The sequence below is a fragment of the Nymphaea colorata genome, chromosome 2 (genome assembly GCF_008831285.2).
Source record: "Nymphaea colorata isolate Beijing-Zhang1983 chromosome 2, ASM883128v2, whole genome shotgun sequence".
Taxonomy (NCBI): Eukaryota; Viridiplantae; Streptophyta; class Magnoliopsida; order Nymphaeales; family Nymphaeaceae; genus Nymphaea; species Nymphaea colorata.
The window spans coordinates 16,743,526-16,766,577 of NC_045139.1; the positions used below are offsets into that span (position 1 = coordinate 16,743,526).

The window sequence follows — 23,052 nt, forward strand, 5'->3', positions numbered from 1 at the left end:
TCTCATTTCTCTTACTACGTTAAAATTATTTTGCCGCGAATAGCAAAGGTGAAAATCATGTTATTTTCATTTGTCCTTGTAATAAAAGTCGTTTTAAGCAAATTCTTAACACGACGATATTTTGGCGACTACTAATTGATAGAGCGAGATGTGCTTATAAATTTAAATGCAGCTCAAGTTGATCCTGTAAGAAATCTTATTTTCTTTTATTACCAAAGTATCAGTCCAATAAGAGTCATTGTTTTTTACGGTTAAAAAAGGAAAATTGAACATAAAGAATTATTAACTTAATATATATTCTTTACCAAATCACTCTTTAATCATATTTCAGAACGTATGGTTGCACCAAAAAAGTGCCTTCTCAGCATGCACTTGATTTAAGTAGCTCAATTTTGGTCCTATATATATATATATAAAAGTTGATGATGATTTCGGCTATTGAGAGTCACCAATGCTTATTTGTGAATATCTGATCCATTAAAATGAATGATTGAGAGAAAAACAATGAAAAAAAAAGTACTAAGTACCACATGTCAATTAAGAAGGAGCCATTCTAAGAATATATTAATCATAAAAAAGCTGAAACCAGAAGCGACCAAGAGTACCTTATTAAATATGTTAGTTGGTCATTTGTTAATATGTAAGTATAATGGTAGTTTATTCGCACGTCATTTTCTTTAATAAATATATAATATATATGCGAGTGAGGACCAAAATGTTGGAATAAAATTTACCCCCCGAAAGGTTAGTGAAAGAAATGGGAAGACAACACTCACAAAGTCTGCCAGAGATCGATCAGTTGACGCAGGACAATTCGTTTTGGATATTAGCTGATGGATCCAACACAGCTCCTTCCAGTTCAAGCAAACAGGATAAATTAATTTCTAGATATTTGACGTAGGAACGGGAATATTATGCAGCATCTTTTAGTGCCAAATTATGTTCGTGACTCCAATTATGTGATACAATAACTTATTACAGTTCTCTCTCTCCCTCTTGGTTTTTTTTTTTTTTTTTTGAGTTATTTTGCTATATGAATTTTATTATAGAAGTGAGAATTTAGTAGTTTCCTTCTCATCCATTAAAAATATGCACTGAGCATGTCCTTAAAAGAATCTTAGACAAATAAACAATTTAACAGTTTTCATTAAAACATTAGAAAAATGAACTTATATGATTTTTTCACCAAGATCCACTTGATGGTACTTCCAATTGAGCAGGAACCCGGCTTTTTTTTTTCCTTAAATAATCAATGGATTAAATAATTTTCTCTAACAATTAAACTTTTAAATAACATAAACAGTATATCTTAATTAATGAAACATATCTAAAGATTGTGCTCAATAAAATCCTAATAACATAAATGGTTTTTTTTTAATCTAATGCCCAAAACCGTTGCAAAGTTAGATTAAGATTTTTCAAGGCATTTAGCAGCGGTTTTTCGGATTTTCAGCGACAATTTTTTTTTTTTTAAATCCATTTCAATTTTTCGATTTACTAAGTTGTTGATAAGATAATATCAGGTAGACAAAAAAAAATTGGTACCTTTCAATTTCTTTTTTCCTGTTTTTTGAAGCTTTGGCAACTATGAATTCAATGCCCAAGATTCTATTGTCTTTGTTTATTATTCCACTTGCTATAGGGTTTAGGGCTGAGGGTTTTAGGCTCGAAGTTTTATGCCGCAAACAGGGACTAAGAAAGTTTTTCATAAATAGGATTTCCTCCAAAAAAGTGAAGTCAAGTTGGGCACTGCAATCTAAGCACAACATGTTGTCTAAAAGTCTCATGTTAATCCAACTCTAGTTGGATGCAATTTTTTTCATTTTAGAATTCTCCGGCCCATCCGTCCCCGCAGCTAAAACGTAAGTTGTGGTGAAGCTAGAAATTTTTGGTTGATTAAAACTATAATAACTAAAATTTAGATCCTCGAGAAAAAAAAAGTATAATTGAAAAGCACCAACAAGCAATAAACTAAATTACGTGAAAGCTCCTATATGTAAATAAACTAAATTGTGTGGGTCTGCATGGGCAATTGCCCTTTGTAATTCAAATGAAAGCTTGTGACACGCCATAGTCTCCTCAAAATTTTGAAAAATCTAATACCTATTAAAAATTTTTTAGAAATTTTATTTTGACCCATGTAAAAGTTTTGGAAAATAGTCTTTTGTAATGGTCATTCCTTGGACCATTCAATCTGGTCTCCTTTCAAGGGATTTGGCTCCGCCCCAACTTACAAGTTCTTCTTTTTTACAAAAGACTGGATGAAAGTGATGTTCATGCTTAAAAAACCGGAGACTGGTCAGAAAAAAAAAATCACTATTTTCCGATGTGAAGTTTAGGTTCTTGAAGGATTTAAAAATTGTATTCTGCACCTTTCCGGTTATAGAATCTTATCGATACATTAAAGAATGCTTTTTAGATCATCTTTTGGGCTTTAAAGCATTGATTCATATATATATATATATATATATATATATATATATATGAGAAAGAGAACTTGTCTCGGATCGGTAACATGGTATATATAAAATGGTCTGAAAAATTAGGTAATGGCAGGTCAAAATTGATCGGTTATATGTATAATGTATTTATTTATTTGGCACTAAAGAAAAGGGGCATAATAGTCCAAAATAAGACAGTTCTGCAGGTTTAAGTAAGCAATTAATCTATTTATTTATTTATTTGCGACATAATAGTCCAAAATGGGACGGTTCTGCAGGTTTAAATAAGCAATTAAAATGCCAAATGTCACAGTTTTATCTCATGTAGCAACTAATCTACATTGGATTCTCATACATTCTGAGATTGTCTCCTCTAATTAATCCACAGCCGGTGATGTTCGTACATTGGCTGGTAGCTCCTAATTCAAATCATTTTTACATCAAACAGGTGGATAACAAAAAATACTAAAGTGGTTTTGTTTTTTAATTTTTTTTTTCTAAGTGCATCCCCTAAGGGACCAAGAACAGCAAATATATGCGCATGGGGGTGATATTAATGTTGAATTAGTGTTTTTTTCTTTCTTTTTTTATTTGTTTATTATTTTTTAATAAATCACACGTGTCGCGACACTTAATGGCTTGCACAAAATTACAAAGTTCTATATTTGGTCATGTTTATCCGGTAAGCAAGAAGAATATCCCACCGCCCAAATGAGAGCTCAGCCCCTCCAACCCCATGGTCCAAGGCGGTGCTGGCGTCATGTGGGGCTCGTAATACATGTTAGTTCTGCTTTCAGTGCATTGAGGTAGATCCTTCAACATGCATATAATACCTACTTTTGCGGCACATAAAGTTGATGCATTAAAAGCTAAAAACAGATACTAACCGCCTCTCAACGTCTGCTTCATCCATTGTACTAACCTGACTGGAATCCACAAAAAAAAAAAAAAAAAAAGTTAACCATGTCACTTATGTTGATCAGGTTTCTTTTCAACGTTAAATATATAGAAAGAAGCATTGCGAATAGAAATTGCATATAAGGGGTTGAAAGTAACTTGGATCCTGGCTTCGGTAGACATGACAAATTGACAATCAAAGCTACTCTTTTATCCCTCCGTCTGCATAGAATACTTAAAAAAAATCAGTGAACAGGACAGAACGAGCAGTTAATTTATTATCTTTATGGAAGATTTAGTTATTCAAGTTGTTAATATTAAAAAGAAAAAAATCTGCCCGTGTGATTTGAAAAACACAATGTCGCTTATCACGTGGAAAATTTCCTGTTTTTCTATGACTTATACACTGACAGTTCACATATTTTTCTTGTGAAAATTTCAGAGAAAGTTTGTCGCTTGTCATTAGAGAGTGTACTTTTTCATGTCCAACTTATTTCCTCCCACCATTGGCTCACTTGCATATCCGTTTCACTGTAGAAATTCTCTCTCTTACCTCTCTCTGAAATTACAGGGCACGGCCTATGGTGTTTGCCCAAGTGAAATACTCGGTCTTTATATTAAAGTTTCAATATTACAACGAAGGCAACAATAACAAAACAGAATTATAATGCATGCCTTTCACATCTTGAAATGCTAAAAACAAAGCAATTTAATAATTCTTTTCGATGTCATGTCCCACCCTCCAAAAAATCTTTAAATAGGCACTAGGATTGTTGTTTGGAATTTTTCATGCAGCAAAAGTAACATTAATCTCTAAAATCCAAACGACACCCTTCTTGTTAAACTCTAGAACTGTACTGGGGATCAAATTTGCACTCATCTATCTAAACCATTGTCTTCTTCTGCACATTTTGTCCTTTGTCAACGTCTAAAACTGATTGTCAACGTCGAAAACTGATTAAGGTCGCCTTGCAAATTCAAAGTAAACTGTACAGTATGCTGACATAGTTTGCAGGGGTCTGCACAACCCAAAAAACAAATAAATCAAATCCAGGACAGTCATTGTGAGGACAGGATGTTAGTCACATTCATTCCTCCAATTCTAATCTAGAAACAGTCATTGTGAGGACATGATGTTAGTTTAACTTTACCTGGTGCAAAAGTGGAGTTACATGATGAGCGTTCTATTAACCAGCCTTTTCACACCGACTTTCTGCTCGTGCAGACAATATGAGGACGATTTTGAGGTTACATATATGCAACACTAAAAGTGGAGTTTGCGTTAATTGGGTGTCAAGTCTCCAATTAGTGAAACCTGCCAGAGCTAAAGTTTGTAACACCAGAATTACAGGTCTCAATCTAGAGCTAAAATTAAGTAAATCAGCATGACTTAACACATTTGGAGGAAATGAGAAGGTACTTAAATCCATCAATCAAATGAGATGCCTTAGGCGCGCTGTCCTTTGGCATAAAGCAAAAGAAGTTAAAGAGATCATCAAGGAGAGTGAAAAGCGGGGCACTCAAGTTCTACATCATGGAACAATTCAAGCAGGATATGATAAACATGCACCTCCAATGCCATCACACAACAATAAAAAGGAAAAATTGGTGGTTTTCCTCCGACATCATAGGGGTTTTCTGTTATCAGAAAACACATGTTTGAGAAAGCCCTTGAGCAACAAACCGTTACACAGGGTTGAAGGCTTGAAGCAGCTAGTGAAATCTTTTACTACTGGACTGCCGCCTCCTCTAAGCAAATAGAAAGTGTTTTCCATGCTTTTTTGCGTGCAAGCCAGTGTGAGTTTCAGACTTTTGGGAGCAAAAACATGAACCCACCGGCTATTTCCTGAAGCAATATTGGTTTCAACCACATGGGCAAGAAACTTTACACACTCAAATTTGAAAGGAAGTTCAGCAAGGCAAATTTATGATCCTTTTACGATAATTATGTTCACTGTTTCTCATGCATATGTAACATGGCAAAATCATCAAAGGACATCGTGTCTGTGTGCATGTGCGTGTGCAAGAGAGATCGAGCGAGAGAGCGAGAGATAGAAAGAGAACCAGTTACAGTTGCTCTGATGACTAGTTTAATTGTGGAATGACTATGGAGAGCTTCTCACCTGCTCCCACAAGCTGACAGAAAGCAGCACATGGGTCAGATATTTCCTTTCCTTTTGGGGTGCGTGTGCATGTGGGTAAAAAGAAGCAAGTTAATTGTTCTGGCTGCTCATAAGAGAGCTCTCCTCGCAGTTTGTCCCGAAATATGATCAGATATTTGTACATTCTACTCCAGTATTCATCATAGAGATCATCATTGCAATAACATTTCATCAAAAAGTACAATAAAAAATACACAGGAGAATATTTAGAAGCAAGTTTTACACTTTTTATCATCCATCTTATGCACGTTCATGCACAAAATTCTGTGATTTAAATTTTAAAGAAATGTAAACATATGAAAGCAAACATACCGTCTTCGCAAGATATATTAAGCCATAGCAGATTCTATACAGCTTTAAGTTGATTATGAGCTTCACAATTCTTGACAGAAGCCATGTTTTGCCACTCTAATACTTTGCCATAGTATTAAACTACTAGCTTCGTAAGACTTATTAAACCTCAGTAGACTCTATACATCTGGATGATGATTAGGAGTTTCATGTTTCTTTCAAACAGAAGCTGTTTTTGCCACTCTATTAGCTTGCCATATTATTAGACAACTGAGTCAACCTTGCACTGGTTAATGAATAAGCAAAAGAAATAACTAGCAACAAAGCACATGACCACTTATCAGTCTCATAAAACACCAAAGCAGTGTTAAAGCCAAAAGCAATATCAGTGCCAAAAGATCAACCCAAGCATCAAAACAAGATAGATGAATGAAGAGTGCATGACCATGGGGATCCCATCCTATGTTCAGTAGGCCTAAAACAATCACCAGCAAAAAAATAACATCCAATGCACCTCTATAAGCACCAGCATGTAGCCAGGGGGCTTCCAGCCTTTGTTTGAGACAGGTAGGTGCATGCCATGTTTCAAACATGGGATGGTCCTGACTCCTTTTAACCAAGGAAAATTAGGTGACTGCCTAGCGACATGTGCACCTCTTGACAAGCTTTTGGAACTAGTCTTGGTAAATGCATAAACATGATGTTATAGAACAACTTTGTCACCCTCAAAATATTACAACAGAACCAGAAATCACTTCCAGCACAAAGCAAACTTGATGTGAAATCAAAATACTTGAGCATCAGATGGATGTTTACCAATGCAACCACTAATCAACATCCAGTTATGCCACACATTAAAGGACCTTGACTTATAGCAACACTCACTATAAGGAGTAACGAGCGGATTAAAATTCAAACGAACCACCCAAAAGTATCTACACGAACCAAACAACTACAGGATAAAACACTTCAATTATAAAATCATGAACGTTAAGAGGACCGGCAGCTAATAAACAATCACCACAATCCTGCTTAATTTACAGAAGTAAAATTGAAGTTCCAAACCAAAATCGACCATGTATAGAGTTGAACAAGGATTCTGGATTTTAGTTCCACTAATTTTTCTTATAGAAACGACAATGTTCAGGAATAAGCAGCCATGGGACAAACAAGAAAGTCGTACGATCCGAATTGTCCCCAAAATAAAACTCTGTACGCGGGTACAACAAATAGACCATCACGAGAACTTCTAGACCATAACACAACAGGTAAATAGCAATTACACTATCAATTCAACTACAACCACGCAGTTTTTTTTAGCCAAAAATAACCAAAACTACGAACCAAGTAACGAGCTCGAAGACAAACATCAACAGAAACACCCAAATGAACGAACAGGTGAAATTCCATACATCATAAAAAGGGGATGAAATGAACCAAGAACTTCAGAACTAAAGCGATGGATGACAGAGGAGTCGGTGCAAAAATCAACAAAACCTAGTAAGAAGAAAGATTCTTCAACAAATCACTAACCAATGAAACACCCCACAGAAGCAATAATATAAATGAAATTCAACCCAGACCGACGGTTCCAAACAGATAACAAGAAATCATACAGAAACCCACAAGTCACATATAACTGCAATCCATTGGACAGGACGCAGACGATACAGGGTTAAAGCGGAGAACTTAGTCCGTTCCACAATTGATAGACAAAGCGTCATATATAGATTATAAGGGGACATGATGAGCGGTACCCCACAAGATAAGATGCCCCATAGTCCAACGTACAACTCGTGGAACCCTAACCCTAATTTCCCTCGTACCCTTCCTTCGGCTTCACTGGCTCCGGAATCGACGGGATCTTGATGTACTCCTCGTGCCCGGAAAATTCGTCGTCCTGGGAGTGGAAATCGCACCCATTGTTGAAGAGGGACCAGACAAGGTACATGGTAGACGCGGTGAGGGCGCCACAGGCGACGCCAAAGAGCAAAGAAACCACCACAGTGAGGATATCCCTGGCGCGGGCATGCAGCGAGCTCCTCATGTCGACGGGATCGGCCGCCACAGAAATGGCGGGCTTGGAGGGGACAACAAATTCCCGCTCGGTGGTTGTCACCAAGGGGAAGAAATCGGCGGGACGGGTGAGGCCAAGGCGGGAGAAATCGGACCGAATTAGGGAGAATTCAGATGATCCGTCGTCGAATCGGATGGTGGGCAAGAGAAGTTCAGACGGGTTGAACGTGTCGAGGGTTTTCAAGGAGTCCTTGGGGGAGGAGAACGAGTAGGAATAGGAAATGAGGAAGGTCCTGCAAGGGTGGAAGTGAGCGCCAGGCCTCGCCTGAACTCCCATGAGGGAGCTCATCAACGAGACGAGCAGGATAACTTGAAGAAGGAGATTGCCGGCAGCCATGGACGTTGCAGTCAGGGAGAGAGAGAGAGAGAGAGCGAGAGAGTTGAAAAACGGAAGACGGGGCTGATGGTTTACTTTATTTAACCAAGGCTCTGGGAAATGGAAACTTTCAATTAGGCCCCTAATATTTATCTTAAAATAAAATTGGCGCCATACCAATTTCTTTACCTTATAAGCACATTTGACGTTAAGCAAACACTTGCATGATTTTAATACGAGTCTTTCAAATTCAGAAGGATTTGCTTGCATGCAAAAAGAAGGCTTGATTCTTGGTTCAAAGTCTTCAAAATGAAAGTAAGTTTAGAGATCAAACATACTCACATTTTCATCAAGCCTCAAGCCAATAGATTTTTTTTCTTTTGACAATTTTTTTAAGATCCAAAAATAAAAATGAAAAAAAAACAAGTGAAAGGGGAGAGAAAATATGAAAAAGGCAGTTGGTATAAGAAAAGATGAACAAGCATATGATTAATAAAATTGTGATTGGCCTCTCCAAAAACATGAGATTTGCTATTACATTTCTCTAGATGGCAAACATGTGAATGTGATTGAGAAAACAGGTGCACGTCCAGTAGCATAAAGATGAAAAATAAATGAAAGAAGTAGGAATATGAATAGGGGATATCAATGAATACCAATTTGATTTTGAATTTTATTTCAGTCAAATTAAAAAAAAAAAAATCACTATGCAGGTTCATAACTGATTAGGTTCGGAGTCCAATGTCTGACTGAGAGTTGAGATAGTTCATGCTTGATTATGTACTAAGACTGGATATTTTGGTGGTGCATTTGAATCAATTTTCAAATTCAAATCAGAATTCGAATCTAATTATGTAAGATCTAATTTAGTCCAATTGGGTATGAATTATATCCAATTTGAACCCAAACTCATAGCATCCATAGGTAAATTATATCCAAGTTTTTTTTTTTTTAAGAATCGGAGATGTAGGCTGAATCCCTCATCCAAGTTTAAATGCATAATTTTTTACATATAATGTGGATTTAAGATCCATTTTACTAAAATGAAACTGAGGATCACCTTTTGACGTAACCTAGAATTTAACATATGAAGCTATCAAAGACAACTTTAATATCCGCTTGTATTGATTTTTATACAATTCAAAATAATGTAAACTATTTTAAATTGATTAAAGAAATTGAAGAAGTGGAAGCCTAAGAGCGTCGCATGAACAGCTGGCGGTAAGACTGGCTTTTAATATTAGAATATTAGAGGCAGAAAAAAAAATTGACCATGGGTTTGACAAAAATTAGGGCGATTTTTAGAATTAGAGCAAAAATACTGGACCAATTCGGAAAAAGGTTGCCGCAATCTCCGCTTAGTAGAAGCTCCTTCCGCACCATCGCCTAAATTAGAGGCTCGTGAATTTCGTATTATATGGGAAATTCTGCAATTATTTTTACTTGAATCAACTTCCCCATCGAGAAGCCAACAGATGTCCCTGATGTTCGTCATTTGGCTGACTCTCTGACTTGGAGCTTCAAAGCCCTTCCTGTGGCGTCCAAGGATGAGTTTCGATATCTGAATATCGTATATTTGGTATTTCAATTAGTCTTGGATCTAACCCCAAAGGGGTTGTAGCGCACTGGCACAGGGAAGTGTTCTGTCCATTAAAAGCTAGGGATGGAGTCCTTAAAAGCTAGGGATCGAGTCCTTAGGCGTCATTTGATCGCTCCAAAGCTGCTTAGTTATTGGCTCGTAAAAGGGCCTGAAACAAGCTTGGTAATCCAGGAAGGAAGGCACCCCGGAGCCTGTGGCCTCTGTCTCACCCTAAAAAAAAAAGAAAAAAAAAATATAAGACTCATGATTTGAGAATGATACAGCAACAAAATTTAATCAAGTAGTATGTTTGAAGTTTAAGCTTTGCAATATGTTTCCCCTAAACAAACATTAAAAAAATTCATTTTCAAAGGCATCAGGGTTTTCCAACGCATTATTTGGCTTCTCTCAAAGACTTCGAATCATCCAGTCTCTGCACATGGGTAGAACAAATGTTGAAAAACAATGCTGACTGATAACTACTAGGAATTTTTAGTGATTTTAAATGTTTTAAAGGAGTGTTTGGTAGAGAATATAAAAAATTCCAACGCGTGAGAAATACATTTTATTTAGTTGATCTAAATACAATACATTTACATTTCAAGACCAACAAGTTGACCCTTTTGAACATATCTATAATTTCAGATTTGGGAAAGAAAATAAACTGAACCCGATGAAGAGAGAAAAAAAAAAAAAGACATAAACCGGTGGCATTAAGAAAAATTCCATCCAATTAGAAACAGACGCGTTTTAGGCTATCATCTAGGCGTCTAATTATTCAACCCGATTGATTACTTAAAACTATAGAAACAGACCCAATTTCTTTAATCGAATATCCAACCAACAATTAAGGACCCAAGTAATTCTCAACAAATATGGTAGCTACATATATATATAATTCTACCCTTCAATAAGAATTAGCTCCACCACTACTAATTTCATTTTCTATCATTAAATTTCATAGTTTTATCCAATAACCTGCGCTATGAATGTGATTTTTGCATCTAAGCCATTATAAATATATAAAAAGAGATAATTCTATACAAACGTAGAGGGAATTTATAAAGGCGCAAGATCGGCAAACTCAATTTATTGTCTCCCGCCACTCATATATTTTTAAGCACGAAGACCATAGCCGTGGAATATTTTTTCAATAGAAACCCTGTAAAGCAACAGCAAAAAATACATTCACATGGTTCAAAAGAATGTCAATCAAACTACATATGATTAAACTTTCAATGCCCCAGGCTCTAAGACAAAATTCATTAACTGAAGATACAGCAAAAAATACATTCAGAAACCCTGTAAAGCAACAGCAAAAAATACATTCACATGGTTCAAAAGAATGTCAATCAAACTACATATGATTAAACTTTCAATGCCCCAGGCTCTAAGACAAAATTCATTAACTGAAGATACAGGTCCTAGTTAGACTGACTACAGCTCCCGGCATAGATTTTTCGTCCATCCGAAACTCCATAATCACAATTTTTTTTTCTGGAAAAAAAGCAAGAAAACAGAGGCAGGCAACTGATCCAATTTAGATGATGCCGATCTTGTTTGCAACATCCAAAGCATCATAATCTGGCGTAAGCCTCACATATGCTTTCTTTGTTCCGTCAGGCCTGCATAAAGAATCAAAGAGAAGGCATACAATTCAGACAAATTTTCACCAGTTACAATAACCAGAAATGTAGCATTTGGAACAATGAGATGAGAGAAAATGGAGGAAATGGTAAAGCATATCACCTGACCAACGTGTTAACCTTCTTGGCTTGAATGTCATACATTTTCTTTACGGCTGCCTTGATTTTCTTCTTATCCGCCCTGATGTCCACTATGAAGACGAGGGTGTTGTTGTCCTCAATCTTCTTCATAGCTGATTCAGTGGTCAGCGGATACTTGAGGATCTCATACTGATCCAACTTGTTCCTTGGTGCTGCACTGATGCGAGGATACTTTGGATTACGTTCTTTCTTCAGTGTCTTCGGTCGATGGAAAGTAACAGATGTTCGGATTTTCTTTGTCTTTTTCTTCAGTGTGAAGGACCCGGACTTCACTGCTTTGGCTGCCTTCAAGGCCTGACCCTTGGCATCAGGTTTCTTAGCAGGAGCTGTACACGGAAATTTCAAATTACTGGTAAGGAACATGAAGCAGAGAGAGAAACACAAGCCACAACTAGTATACTACAAACTTAACTACAATATGTAGTGTAAAGAAATGAATTGCGCGTCAACTAAGAAACAACGTGGACATACTTTTTGCAGGAGCCATTCTATCGCAAATTAGCTACCTCAAAAGTGCTACCTGCAAAAAGGGAAACAGGTTAAGATTTCAACAAATTATAAATATAAAATCAGACACACCAAAAGATGCTTGAGCATTCAGAATAAAGCAGCAAAAGAATCCAAGAAAAAGGAGAAAATTGTTCATGCCCAGCACATGCTTCGGTTTAATCTGTCCTAGTGATGACATTCAAACTCTACGAAGAAGGGTCAACAAGGCTATAGATAGCAGATACATGCAATATGCACACTATCACAATCAAGACCTCCATGATAATTCTTCTATATAACCACAAATATGGACAACTAATTCCATCCAAAATTGCAGCAATTAAACAAAGTCAATTCAAAATTACTACAGCTACCTAAATATAAAGTAAATTACTAACAAAGCAAAATAGAAGGCAGTTTGCTACAGACGCAATGACAAAAATAATGCCCAGAACTTGACAAAGGCAAGTAATCATCAACCTGTATCTATAGTCTACCATATTAGCGGACTCAAGAGCACAAGAGATCTAAAGATTGTTCAACTAGAGATTACAAACTTGAACTGCAATACCAACAATACAAAATAATAACAATTCGATTCACTCGAGCACATCAAGGCAATTTAATAACTAATGAACTTGGGAATGTAAAACTGCTTCTAAAATGCAACGATACATATACTCAGAACTGATCTAATATGCACAGATTAAACGAATGGATTGAGCAAGGAACCCAAGACACAAAACTACTTAATTTGATATAAAGTGTGGATTCTATGTAGTCAAAATACAGAATAAGTCTAGAAAACTATGTAACATTTAGCAGGAAAGCAGCCTAAGAACTGTAAGATCTAACATGTTGTTATCATGCAATGAGGCAAAGCAAGGCGTTGAGCCTATCGCAAAGCAAGGGGTAACGTGAGAGAGAGAGAGAGCCCCGATTCCTGATCGGCAGCCCTTGTTTGCAGCATGAGAGTAATAGAGACTGAGAGACAAATCGAAGGCAGAAGAAGGGAGGGAGGAAGAGAGAGAGAGAGAGAAAGAGAGAGAAAGAGCCCTCGCCTGAGCGGTGCCGGCGTTGAAGCGAGAGAGATAGAGAGAGACGCTCACAAACAGAGAACGGTTGGCAGCTTCCTCGGGGATGAAAGAAGAGAGAAGAGGGATTTTATTTTTAGGGTTACGTAGCGAAAGGAACCGTGTTTGCATTTTTTTTTTCACCAAAAAAAAAAAAACAGCGTGGACAGCGATCACACACTGGGATTTGGCAGTTGGCATACTATAATACAGAAATGCAGCCTGCGAGAAAACCTCCTTCACTGAAGTTTCTCACAATAATATCAACAAATTTAAAATACCATAGAGATCAACACTAAACTCCACGGTACATATGCATTTCAAAGTGGGGTTGGAACATGAAGAGGTGCTAAACTCGAATCTTCATGTATTTCACTTTAGAAGACATTTCGCCACAAGCACGAACCGCAATTCCTGATCAAATTTCTCTTGATTTCCCGTAGCTAATGCTTCTCACCTCATAGATTCAGAGACCTAATGAACATTTATCGTTCTAAAAAACGTTCATTCGAACAACTTTTTTCACCAAAATTACACCATCGAAGATAGATTCTGTCACGTAATTGCACTTGAAACTTCGACAAAGATCCGCTTGTTGAAGCAGTAGAAACAGCAACGATATCATACCCATCGAATAAACCAGGGAATGGAGTTCATCTAGGAAACAAAGAAACAAAGAATAGAATGACCTTCCCCGTGAATTTCCCCGCCACCGGCTCCACCAGAAAACCCTAGAGGCGAAAGGTTTGGGGCAAGGCTCGATACTCTTTTATATACAGCTAACACTTTCCAGAATCAACCTTCCTACTCTTGGAGTATTACGGTTTATCCTTCCCTTTCATGAACGGGTGGGACCTCTCCAGATCCATTTTAGATATTTGGACATTGGGGACGGACTAGAATCCGAGTTCGAGGCGATGAAGTGGATTCCGACTCTGAGATGTTTATTTTTATTTCCAAGGGTACAAACTCGCCGTACTTGATTTGGATCTGGATATAGATCCCATTAGCGATGTCCATGGCTCGAATTAGAGGGTTGTGTATAGGCTTAATCTCAATTAAAGCTGCCAGCCTACCAGCTGTTGATTTCAATACAAGTGTTCAAAATTCAACAAGCTTATAGGTTAATATTCGACTTGTCACCAGGCCATAAGCCAATAGAAAGTTCTTTCTTTCTTTTCATTTTATTTGGAGGAATCACCACACATTGAAACTCTCTTAGGCCATTCTCCCGCTTCCAGGATCCTAAACTTCTATCGTACATCGGTTTGATAAGGAGCGAGCGCCACTCTGATGTATAAAGAAAGAGATTGATGATTTGAAATGGATAGAAGTGCATAAAGTTCAAAGAGACCATAAGAGTATTGGTTAGCACAACACTCTCACCCTGTTTCTAGTACAATGACATAGCGTCAACATAATTACATGCACTGCAAGGAGTATGGCTCATAAGGCAGACGTCTTCAAGATTCAAAAAACAAGTGAAAAGGGATGAGAATATACGAAAAGGCAGTTTGAACTAGGCAGTTCGAACAAGAAAACATGAACAAGTACATTATTAACTAAATATTGTCATTGGCACCTCCCAAACATGTCATTTGCTATTACAATTCTTTAGATAGCAAATATTTGATTAAGAAAACAGATAATATTGTCATTGGCCATTTCCCCTTATGTCGGGCTGCACTGTAGACAAGTTGGGCTCGAGCTTAGTCAGCTCAAACTTGACTCAACTCATATCTTGGGCCAAGCTGTACAAGGTTACTTCAAGCTGGAGTTGACAAACCAAGTGGTAGCTCGAGCACAATTTTCCCAATTCTCCATTTGACCTTCTCTTTCCTTCATTTTATGTTTGGTAATTGCAAAAAGAAAAGAACAACCTAGATTAAACCAACTTACTCAAGTTTAATCAAGTCGAGTTCATGTTACATGAACCGGATTCGTTTGACCATAGCCACGAAATACTTTTCCATAGGAACCCTGTAAAGCAAGTCGGCAAATGAACATATCCTAGCACAGTAATATTTAGACCGAATAACAAACAGAAGGTCCAGCTCATTTTAGCCAATTAAACGGGGAAATGGCCGAACCTGTCTGTTAATGTTATTGAGACCAGACATTGAGATTCACTTGGTTAATTCAGCCTTGGGCTGTTTGCAGCCGTAAATCGGGCCAGCAAGACCCCGTCCGATAGCCAACCCCGCTCCCTGGCCGCATCCCAGCATGCCATGCCAGCGATTCACACGGTTCAAAAGAATTGTCCATCAAAGATACAACCTGATTAGACTTTCAATGCGTCGTGCTCATTGACTGAAGATACAGGTACTAGTTAGACTGGATAACGCTCCCGGATTACGAACTTCAAAATACTGATAAAAAGGATAACAAATCCTAACGGGTAGAATGAATACAAGATGCATAAATTTTCCCATCCATCTAAAACTCCATAATCGCAAAACATTCCTGGAAAGGAAGCAAGAAAACAGAAGCAGGCCACTGATCGAGCCAATTTATATGATGCCGATCTTGTTTGCAACATCCAATGCATCATAATCTGGCGTAAGCCTCACATATGCTTTCTTTGTTCCGTCAGGCCTGCATAAAGAATCAAAGAGAAGGCATACAATTCAGTCAAATTTTCACCAGTTACAATAACCAGAAATGTAGCATTTGGAACAATGAGATGAGAGAAAATGGAGGAAATAGTAAAGCATATCACCTGACCAACGTGTTAACCTTCTTGGCTTGAATGTCATACATTTTCTTTACGGCTGCCCTGATTTTCTTCTTATCCGCCCTGATGTCCACTATGAAGACGAGGGTGTTGTTGTCCTCAATCTTCTTCATAGCTGATTCAGTGGTCAGCGGATACTTGAGGATCTCATACTGATCCAACTTGTTCCTTGGTGCTGCACTGATGCGAGGATACTTTGGATTACGTTCTTTCTTCAGTGTCTTCGGTCGATGGAAAGTAACAGATGTTCGGATTTTCTTTGTCTTTTTCTTCAGTGTGAAGGACCCGGACTTCACTGCTTTGGCTGCCTTCAAGGCCTGACCCTTGGCATCAGGTTTCTTAGCAGGAGCTGTACACGGAAATTTCAAATTACTGGTAAGGAACATGAAGCAGAGAGAGAAACACAAGCCACAACTAGTATACTACAAACTACAAAATGTAGGGTAAAGAAGTGAATTGTGCATCAACTAAGAAAGATTGTGGAGGACATACGTTTTGCAGGAGGAGCCATTCTATTGCAAATTAGCTACGTCAAAAATGCTACCTGCCAAGGGCAACAGGTTAAGATTTCAGCAAGTTATAAATATAAGATCCGACACACAAAAAAGTACTTGAGCATTCAGAATATAGCAGCAACAAGGAATTGAAGAAAAAGGAGAAAATTGTTCATGCCCATTGCCAGCACATGCTTCGGTTTAATCTGTCCTAGTGATGTGACGTTCAAACCCTAATAGAAGGGTCTACAAAGCTCTAGATAGCAGATACGTGCTATATGCATGCTATCACAATCAAGACCTCCATTATAGCTCTTCTGTATAACCACAAAACCAGACAACTAGTCCCACCCAAATTGGCAGCAATCAAACAAGTCAATTCAAAATTAGTAGAGCAAGCTAAATAAAACGTAAATAGCAAAGCAAAATATAAAGCAGTTTGCTATCTTCAGAAACAATGACAAAAATAACGCCCAGAACTTGACAAAGGCAACTAATCATCAACCCGTATCTACAGTCTACTACATTGGCAGACTAGGGAGCACAAGAGAAATAAAGATTGTTTATCTAGAGATAACAAGCTTGAACTGGAATAGCAACAGGACAAAATAATAACAATTTGATTCACTCGATCACACCAAGGCAATTTAATAACTAATGAACTTAGGAATGCAAAACTGCTCCTAAGAATTAAGATACAGAAATACATATACTCAGAACTGATCTAATATGCATACAGTAAACGGATGGATTGATCAAGGAACCCAAGAAACAAAACTACATAATTTGATATAAATTGTGGATTCTATGCAGTCAAAACACAGAACAGGTATAGAGAACTATGTAAGATTCAGCAGGAAAGCAACCAAAGAACTGCACGAACTAACAATGTTGTTAAAATGCAACGAGGCAAAGCAAGGCATTGAGCCTATTGCAAGCAAGGCGCAGGCCTCGAGGCCTTTAAGGTAAGCTTCAGCATCAAAATTGTGAACCATATAATATCCATAAAGGCATAAACATATTTAAAACAATTAAAATAACAAGTACAAAAGTTTATATATATATATATATATATATATATAACACGTTTAACTAATGTTAAACATCTTTCATAAATATATATACATGCAAAGTACAATCAGATTACATTTACAATGCCAGATAAAACAACTTAAAACCACAATTATGCGACCTCAATCATCGATAGAGAGAGGCCTCATCTAAGCGGTGCCGGCATTGAAACGAGATAGATAGAGAGAGAGGCTCCGAGGCAGAGAACGGCAATGCGGAGATAAATAAGAAAAGAGGGAAGATAGGGTTATGTAGAGGAAGAAACGGGCTTTTGGTATTTACTGTTCCATTATAACAAAGGACCGTGCGCATGAGACAGGATGCGCAAGCCCGAGGAAACTCCACTCCTGTCATGGACACACAAATAGTAAAAACTGACAAGGATCACACACTATGAATTTGCATACTTTAACATATAATGGCCTAATTTTATTCACATCCCATATCAAATCAACCAAGCACTAATAAATCCAAGCTACAATAATATAAGGAAACTAATTATTCGGTACAGATGCATTTCAAAGGGGGTCGGAATGTCAAGAGGTGCTAATACAAATTCTTGCGGTCAAATGCAACACTTCCCACGTTTGCTCTAGGGTTATGTAACTATAACTCATCGGTTTGCAACTCTTCTAAATCCGTTATTACCCTCTCCAATCCGTTCGCGCCATTGCATGTGGCTGTTTCGACTCGTGATAACAAACACTCTTCCACAACCGATCGTGCAAATCGAAATGTAATATAACTCACTCATTCGATTCCATGGTACACCTTGAGTCTTCATGTATTTCCCCTCTAAAAGCCATTTCGCCACAAGCACGAACTGCAATTCCCAATTAAATTTCTCTCGTTTTTCCCTATCTAAAACCCACTCCGCCCCTTCTCAAATTTCAGAAACCTAGCAAACATTTATTGATCTAAAAACATTCATTCAATCATTTTCTTCACCAAAAATGCACGCTGGAGACGATTCTCTCGGACAATTGCACATGAAACTTCGATAAAAAAAAAAAAAAAACCGCCCGCCTAAGCAATAGAATCAACAATCATAATCATCGAGGCAATGGACCTCATCTATGAAACGAATTAAACAAAGAACAGAATAACCTTTACCGTGAATTCCCGTCGCCGGCTCCACCAAAAACCCTTGAGGCGATAGGTTAAGGACGAGGGTTTGTACCCATTTATATGCATCTAACGCTATCCATAATTAGCCTTCCTTCTCTTGAGTATTGCGGTCTATCCTTCCCTTCCATGAACGGATGGGATCGCTCCAGATCCATTTCGGGTACTTGGATACTGAGAGCTCGAATCCGATTTCGATGTCGTAACAAAATAGACCCGAACTCCGAGATATCCATTTTTATTTCCAAGATCAATAGGTAGCAAGCTTGTCCGCTTCTTATAAAAGATACCAATTCGTCATACTTGATATGGATCTGATTAGGGATGTAAATGGCTCGGATTCAAGGAGTTGTATTTGGGCTTAGTCTCAATTAATCCTTTTTAGAACAAAATTATAATATATTTGCTTATAGCTGTGGCCAAGCTAGAAAATAATTTTGGAGGGTCACAAGTATGTTATGACAAGGATGGAGTTTTGGAGTATTTTTATGGAACGGTCATGTTATATAGGGTCGAGTGGGACATCAAATTACTTCGGTTTAAATACCAATCTTGTGTTTTCCACTTACTTTAATTTGCAAATTCATGGTTATAAGATCCAGCCATGTTGTTTGGCAGGAGGGACAGTATGAGTTTCTCATGAGTCCGTTCAAAGTTTAGGACAGATTCATAGAATATTAATTTCAATGTCTTACAAATCTACTTAAATCGGCTCAAAGATTAAAGCAGATTCTTCAAACATTAATTTTAGTGTTTTATGAATCTGCCCAATCTTTGAACAGATTTATAAAACACTAATAGAATATCTTTGCTGTCAAACAATCCCTTGAAGTTCAGTATCCAAAACCATGTTCGTAGTCGACAATTAAATTGTGGGGTGACAAGCATGCTAGACAAATCGATTGGTTTGTTAAATTGGCAATGAAGCAAAGTAATAAATTGTTCCAAGATTTTTTTTTCAAAAATTATGACAGATTTATGAAGGGCAAATTAATGGAAAAGAATTATACTGTTCCAGTTCCCAAATGCCCTCTAAAGGTACCGCAACATGTTTCATTGAGGAAATTGTTTGATATTCAGTTACATTGAGCAAAATAATGTTACATTACATAGTTATAATAACCAACTATGCCCTTCTTGTTATATTTCTCAAACAAAGAGTGAAAGCAAAGGAGAAATATAGAATGCAACATATATATATATATATATATGAGCTTAATAGAATTGAGAAACGGCACGGCTTGTTTTGCCACATCAATGACGGTTTAGTTTTCTAAACATGTAATGTAAATCCTACAGAATTTAGATGTACTGTATGTATACTGTTCTTACAATTTTTATCGTAATGCCAATAAAAACAATAAAGAAAAATCGCCTGCACCAGGAGAACCAACGTTACCACGGAGTATTGGCTGCCTTCCCTGTTCGGATCTTCTCGTCTTCAGTATTCGCTTAAACAATTTGAGCTGTCGTTGGATATGCCGGAGTGGTAAAGCAAGGCCCACAGGTGCGTTATGAATTCCCCTCCACTTGTCAAGTACTTAACATGAGCCCAAGATTGGCCGGACGGCGCAACGAGCAAGATCAACTCCGTCCAAAAATCCGCCAATATCTTCCACTTCCTTCCCTCTTCCATCATCTCCAGTTGATTCGCCAAAATGGAACCCAAGCAGATGACGGATCCAGAAGCCGCCGCCTCTTCCTCCCTGCATTCTCCGGCGAGCGCTCTCGCTCTCTCGTGCCTCTGCCGCAGCGTCCTGAACTTCCCCAAACGAACGCCTGCATCCTTGACCGCATCGTCGAAGATTGTTCCGGTGAGATACGGATTCCCCGGCAATAGTTCCGGCGCGAAGGCGACGAGGTAGGCGCAGTATTTGGACAACTGCGTGGCGACGAGTTGGTGGGTACCATAGAAGGCTCCTTCGGCGTAGGCCTTCCGCTTCAGCAGTCGCTGCTCGCCCGGACACACGGCCCTCCACCAGGGCCGCACCGGCGGCGGAGGCTCGCACAAAGTGGTGGCGACGTGCCAGACTAGGATCGTGTGGATGCAGGTCTCCAGATTAACGCATGCCCACGAAAGCTCGTGGCGGTCGCTGTTCTGCAGCAGCGAAAACTCGCCCCTCCTCAGGTGCGGCCAGCTGCCCCTCAGGCGGCCGACCACCGCCCGCTTAATCTCTGGACACAGCGGCACGAACTTCGCTGGCTCCAGGCCCTGCCTAGGCTTGTCTATCAGGCCGCGCAGCAGTAAACCAAGAAGACGGCCCCCTATGCTCCTGTGACGACCATATCTGTGGGACTCGAGCAGGGAGTACTGGCGAAGAGTCCTCGTCCATGGTCGCCAGAGAGAGAGAACCCTAAACGAGTGATTCACCGCCTCGACGATCTTGATCAATCTCAAGCACATCATCTGTATGAACATCCTGATCCTCACAGCAATGTGGCTGTCGCTGCTGCTTTGTAGAATCGAGTCTTGTTTCACATAGATTGAAACCAGCAACATCTTGAACCAGTTGGTGGTCGCCAAATTGATGAGTTGAATCACCTCCAAGAAGGCAAGCACCCCGAGGATCACCCTCGTCTCCACTACGTCTACATTGATGCCGTTCTCCCCGTACGGATAGGATGCACAGTGGTCGGCTGTTGGCTCGTGGTTTCCCAGCCAGTTGATGCACAGCAGACACGAAACTATGACGGAGAGGGAGACCGGAATCCTTATGCAGATGAACTCCCTGGAGTGAAGGAGCGAGTATTTGGTGTAGAAGTATTCGAACAAGAACTCGAGCTCGACCTCCACGACGCGGAAGGCTCTCTCGCCGTCTTCCTTGGAAAGGAGGCCGTCGCGAACCAGCCTCCAGGTCTTGGACTCGTCCTTCTCGGCCATGTCGAACCCGGCGAGACTTCTCTTGATCATCTTGAACAGGGCGAAGGACAAGCAGGTGTCACGGATCCGGTCGCCGATGCCGTGCAGAGCCTGCCAAACTTGATCGATGGTGATCAAGTAGAGGGGAGGAGGCTGACCTATTCGGGCGCCGGCGGCGTGTTTCTCGCCGTAGAAGATGTACTTGTACCCTGTCATGGAGGTAGGCTCGGCCTCTGCGTCTGCGCTCAAATGGGGCTCGATGTTCCTCATGTAATCGGCCACCAACTTCGATTGCTTGCCCAACCCGAACGATCTACTGACGTTGAGATGGGCAGCCCCCAGTTCTCTTATTCTGGTGAATGCAAGAACACAAAGAACCCAGGGACCCATTTGGAGCTTGCCGGAAAGAGGATAGTTGACGATTATCTGAGCTGCAAGGAGAGATTTAGCACAGAAGTACAGGAAATTGGCCTTCCTTTTCTCGATGTCATCAAGTTCAAAGGCGGAGACAGTGTCGGCGCCGCCGATCAAGACCAGCAAGTAAGCTGCCCAGAAACCGAGAAGGTCGTGGTAGCTTCTGCTTGTGTTCATGAGTCCGAGAGTGAAGGCGACGACGCCGTAGGACATGGTGGAAGAAAGCCAGAGGAGTCGGTGCACCAGGCTTTCGGAGGCGTACCGGCGTCTGTAAGTGCCGAAGAGAACCTGGTAAAAGAGCAGCATGGTGCAGAAGGCGGTGAGGACCTCCATCTTCCGGAGAGTTTCAGACACTGTGACATCGCAGGGTTCAATGTAGCTATTGCTGCCGCCAGTGTTGGGGATGCTGCCGTTGACGACATTCATCTCTGATATTACCGATCTCAAAATGTCATCGACAATGAAAGTGCTCCTGGTCGTCAATGGCTTCGCTGCCTTTCCGCCATCAACACAAAAGGTATCGAAGACGAGTAAACAAATCAAAAGAAGAAAAGTAGATGGATCGAGGAGGAGAAAAGATTGAAGAGAGAACCTGGTTCGGCTTGCAATTACGGGCAAAATATCTATTTCTTTGTGAAGTGATCTAATAATTGAATATGCATCTATACATGCATTAGGACCTTACAATTGGAAAATGCATCTACAGAAGATTGGAGTCAATCTTAAGGATGTGCACGAAAATGTTATTTGTCAAAAATGTTTTAATAGAATATCTAGTATTGATTTGTTTTCCATTTGTTGCATCTTCTAATTAGTGTCCTCCTCGAATTGAAGCACAAACAAAAGGAGTATGCATCATAAATAAGGAAGGTTGATAGAAGTTGGACATCACGAATCACAACATTATGCAGGGAGTTGATGTTCACAATTTTTTAATGTGTGCTAAAGATGTTAGAAACTTAATGGAAGAGTAGTAAGGAAATTGGAACATGATTTGATGAACAACTACTGACTTGAAAATTTTGTGTCTTATACCATGTGAAAGTTAGTAACTAAAAAAAAAAGAAGATGAGTGAGCAGAGATAAAACGATACAAGAAATCCACATAGTTTCACTATAAGGGATTGTAAATACGGGAAAAAATTATTCGATCCTTGACTCATATCTATACTTGTGCAAGACTTTCATGTTAAAAAATACATTTAAAATAAATTGACATATATGTTAAAGATGAGAAAATAAT

At 39.0% G+C, this 23,052-nt stretch overlaps 4 protein-coding genes across 8 annotated transcripts; all 4 read right to left on the reverse strand.

Moving 5' to 3' along the window:
- Nucleotides 1–7,341: 7,341 nt before the first annotated feature.
- On the reverse strand, nucleotides 7,342–8,261 carry LOC116248163 (uncharacterized). The gene has a single exon (XM_031620799.2). It carries the CDS (start codon nucleotides 8,202–8,204, stop codon nucleotides 7,602–7,604), a length of 603 nt encoding a protein of 200 aa, XP_031476659.1. The 5' UTR covers nucleotides 8,205–8,261; the 3' UTR covers nucleotides 7,342–7,601.
- Nucleotides 8,262–10,989: 2,728 nt separating this feature from the next.
- On the reverse strand, nucleotides 10,990–18,609 carry LOC116246681 (60S ribosomal protein L23A). 5 transcript variants are annotated; one of them, XM_050075980.1, is made up of 4 exons: nucleotides 18,524–18,609; nucleotides 16,338–16,389; nucleotides 11,512–11,875; nucleotides 10,990–11,387 (listed from the first exon to the last, which is right to left on the reverse strand). In XM_050075980.1, exons 2-4 carry the CDS (start codon nucleotides 16,354–16,356, stop codon nucleotides 11,303–11,305), a joined length of 468 nt encoding a protein of 155 aa, XP_049931937.1. In that variant the 5' UTR covers nucleotides 16,357–16,389; nucleotides 18,524–18,609; the 3' UTR covers nucleotides 10,990–11,302. The 5 variants fall into 5 exon arrangements, with proteins under 5 accessions (XP_049931937.1, XP_031474357.1, XP_049931938.1 ...); XM_031618497.2 differs by lacking the exons at nucleotides 16,338–16,389; nucleotides 18,524–18,609 and adding exons at nucleotides 12,021–12,069; nucleotides 13,801–13,901; XM_050075981.1 differs by lacking the exons at nucleotides 16,338–16,389; nucleotides 18,524–18,609 and adding exons at nucleotides 12,021–12,069; nucleotides 13,739–13,758.
- Nucleotides 15,464–18,609, reverse strand: LOC116249265 (60S ribosomal protein L23A). Its single transcript, XM_031622486.1, has 4 exons — nucleotides 18,524–18,609; nucleotides 16,338–16,389; nucleotides 15,831–16,194; nucleotides 15,464–15,706 (listed from the first exon to the last, which is right to left on the reverse strand). Exons 2-4 carry the CDS (start codon nucleotides 16,354–16,356, stop codon nucleotides 15,622–15,624), a joined length of 468 nt encoding a protein of 155 aa, XP_031478346.1. The 5' UTR covers nucleotides 16,357–16,389; nucleotides 18,524–18,609; the 3' UTR covers nucleotides 15,464–15,621.
- Nucleotides 18,610–19,976: 1,367 nt separating this feature from the next.
- Nucleotides 19,977–22,235, reverse strand: LOC116247466 (uncharacterized). The gene has a single exon (XM_031619645.1). The coding sequence runs from the start codon at nucleotides 22,233–22,235 to the stop codon at nucleotides 19,977–19,979; it is 2,259 nt and encodes a 752-aa protein (XP_031475505.1).
- Between the last annotated feature and the right edge of the window lie 817 nt (nucleotides 22,236–23,052).

Coding starts and splice junctions, on each gene's coding strand:
- LOC116246681 (XM_050075980.1), bottom strand. Junction 11,388..11,511: donor AAGGTTAACACGTTGGTCAG/GTGATATGCTTT, acceptor TTCTTTATGCAG/GCCTGACGGAACAAAGAAAG.
- LOC116249265 (XM_031622486.1), bottom strand. Junction 15,707..15,830: donor AAGGTTAACACGTTGGTCAG/GTGATATGCTTT, acceptor TTCTTTATGCAG/GCCTGACGGAACAAAGAAAG.
- LOC116248163 (XM_031620799.2), bottom strand. CDS start 8,204: ATGGCTGCCGGCAATCTCCTTCTTCAAGTTATCCTGCTCGTCTCGTTG.
- LOC116247466 (XM_031619645.1), bottom strand. CDS start 22,235: ATGAATGTCGTCAACGGCAGCATCCCCAACACTGGCGGCAGCAATAGC.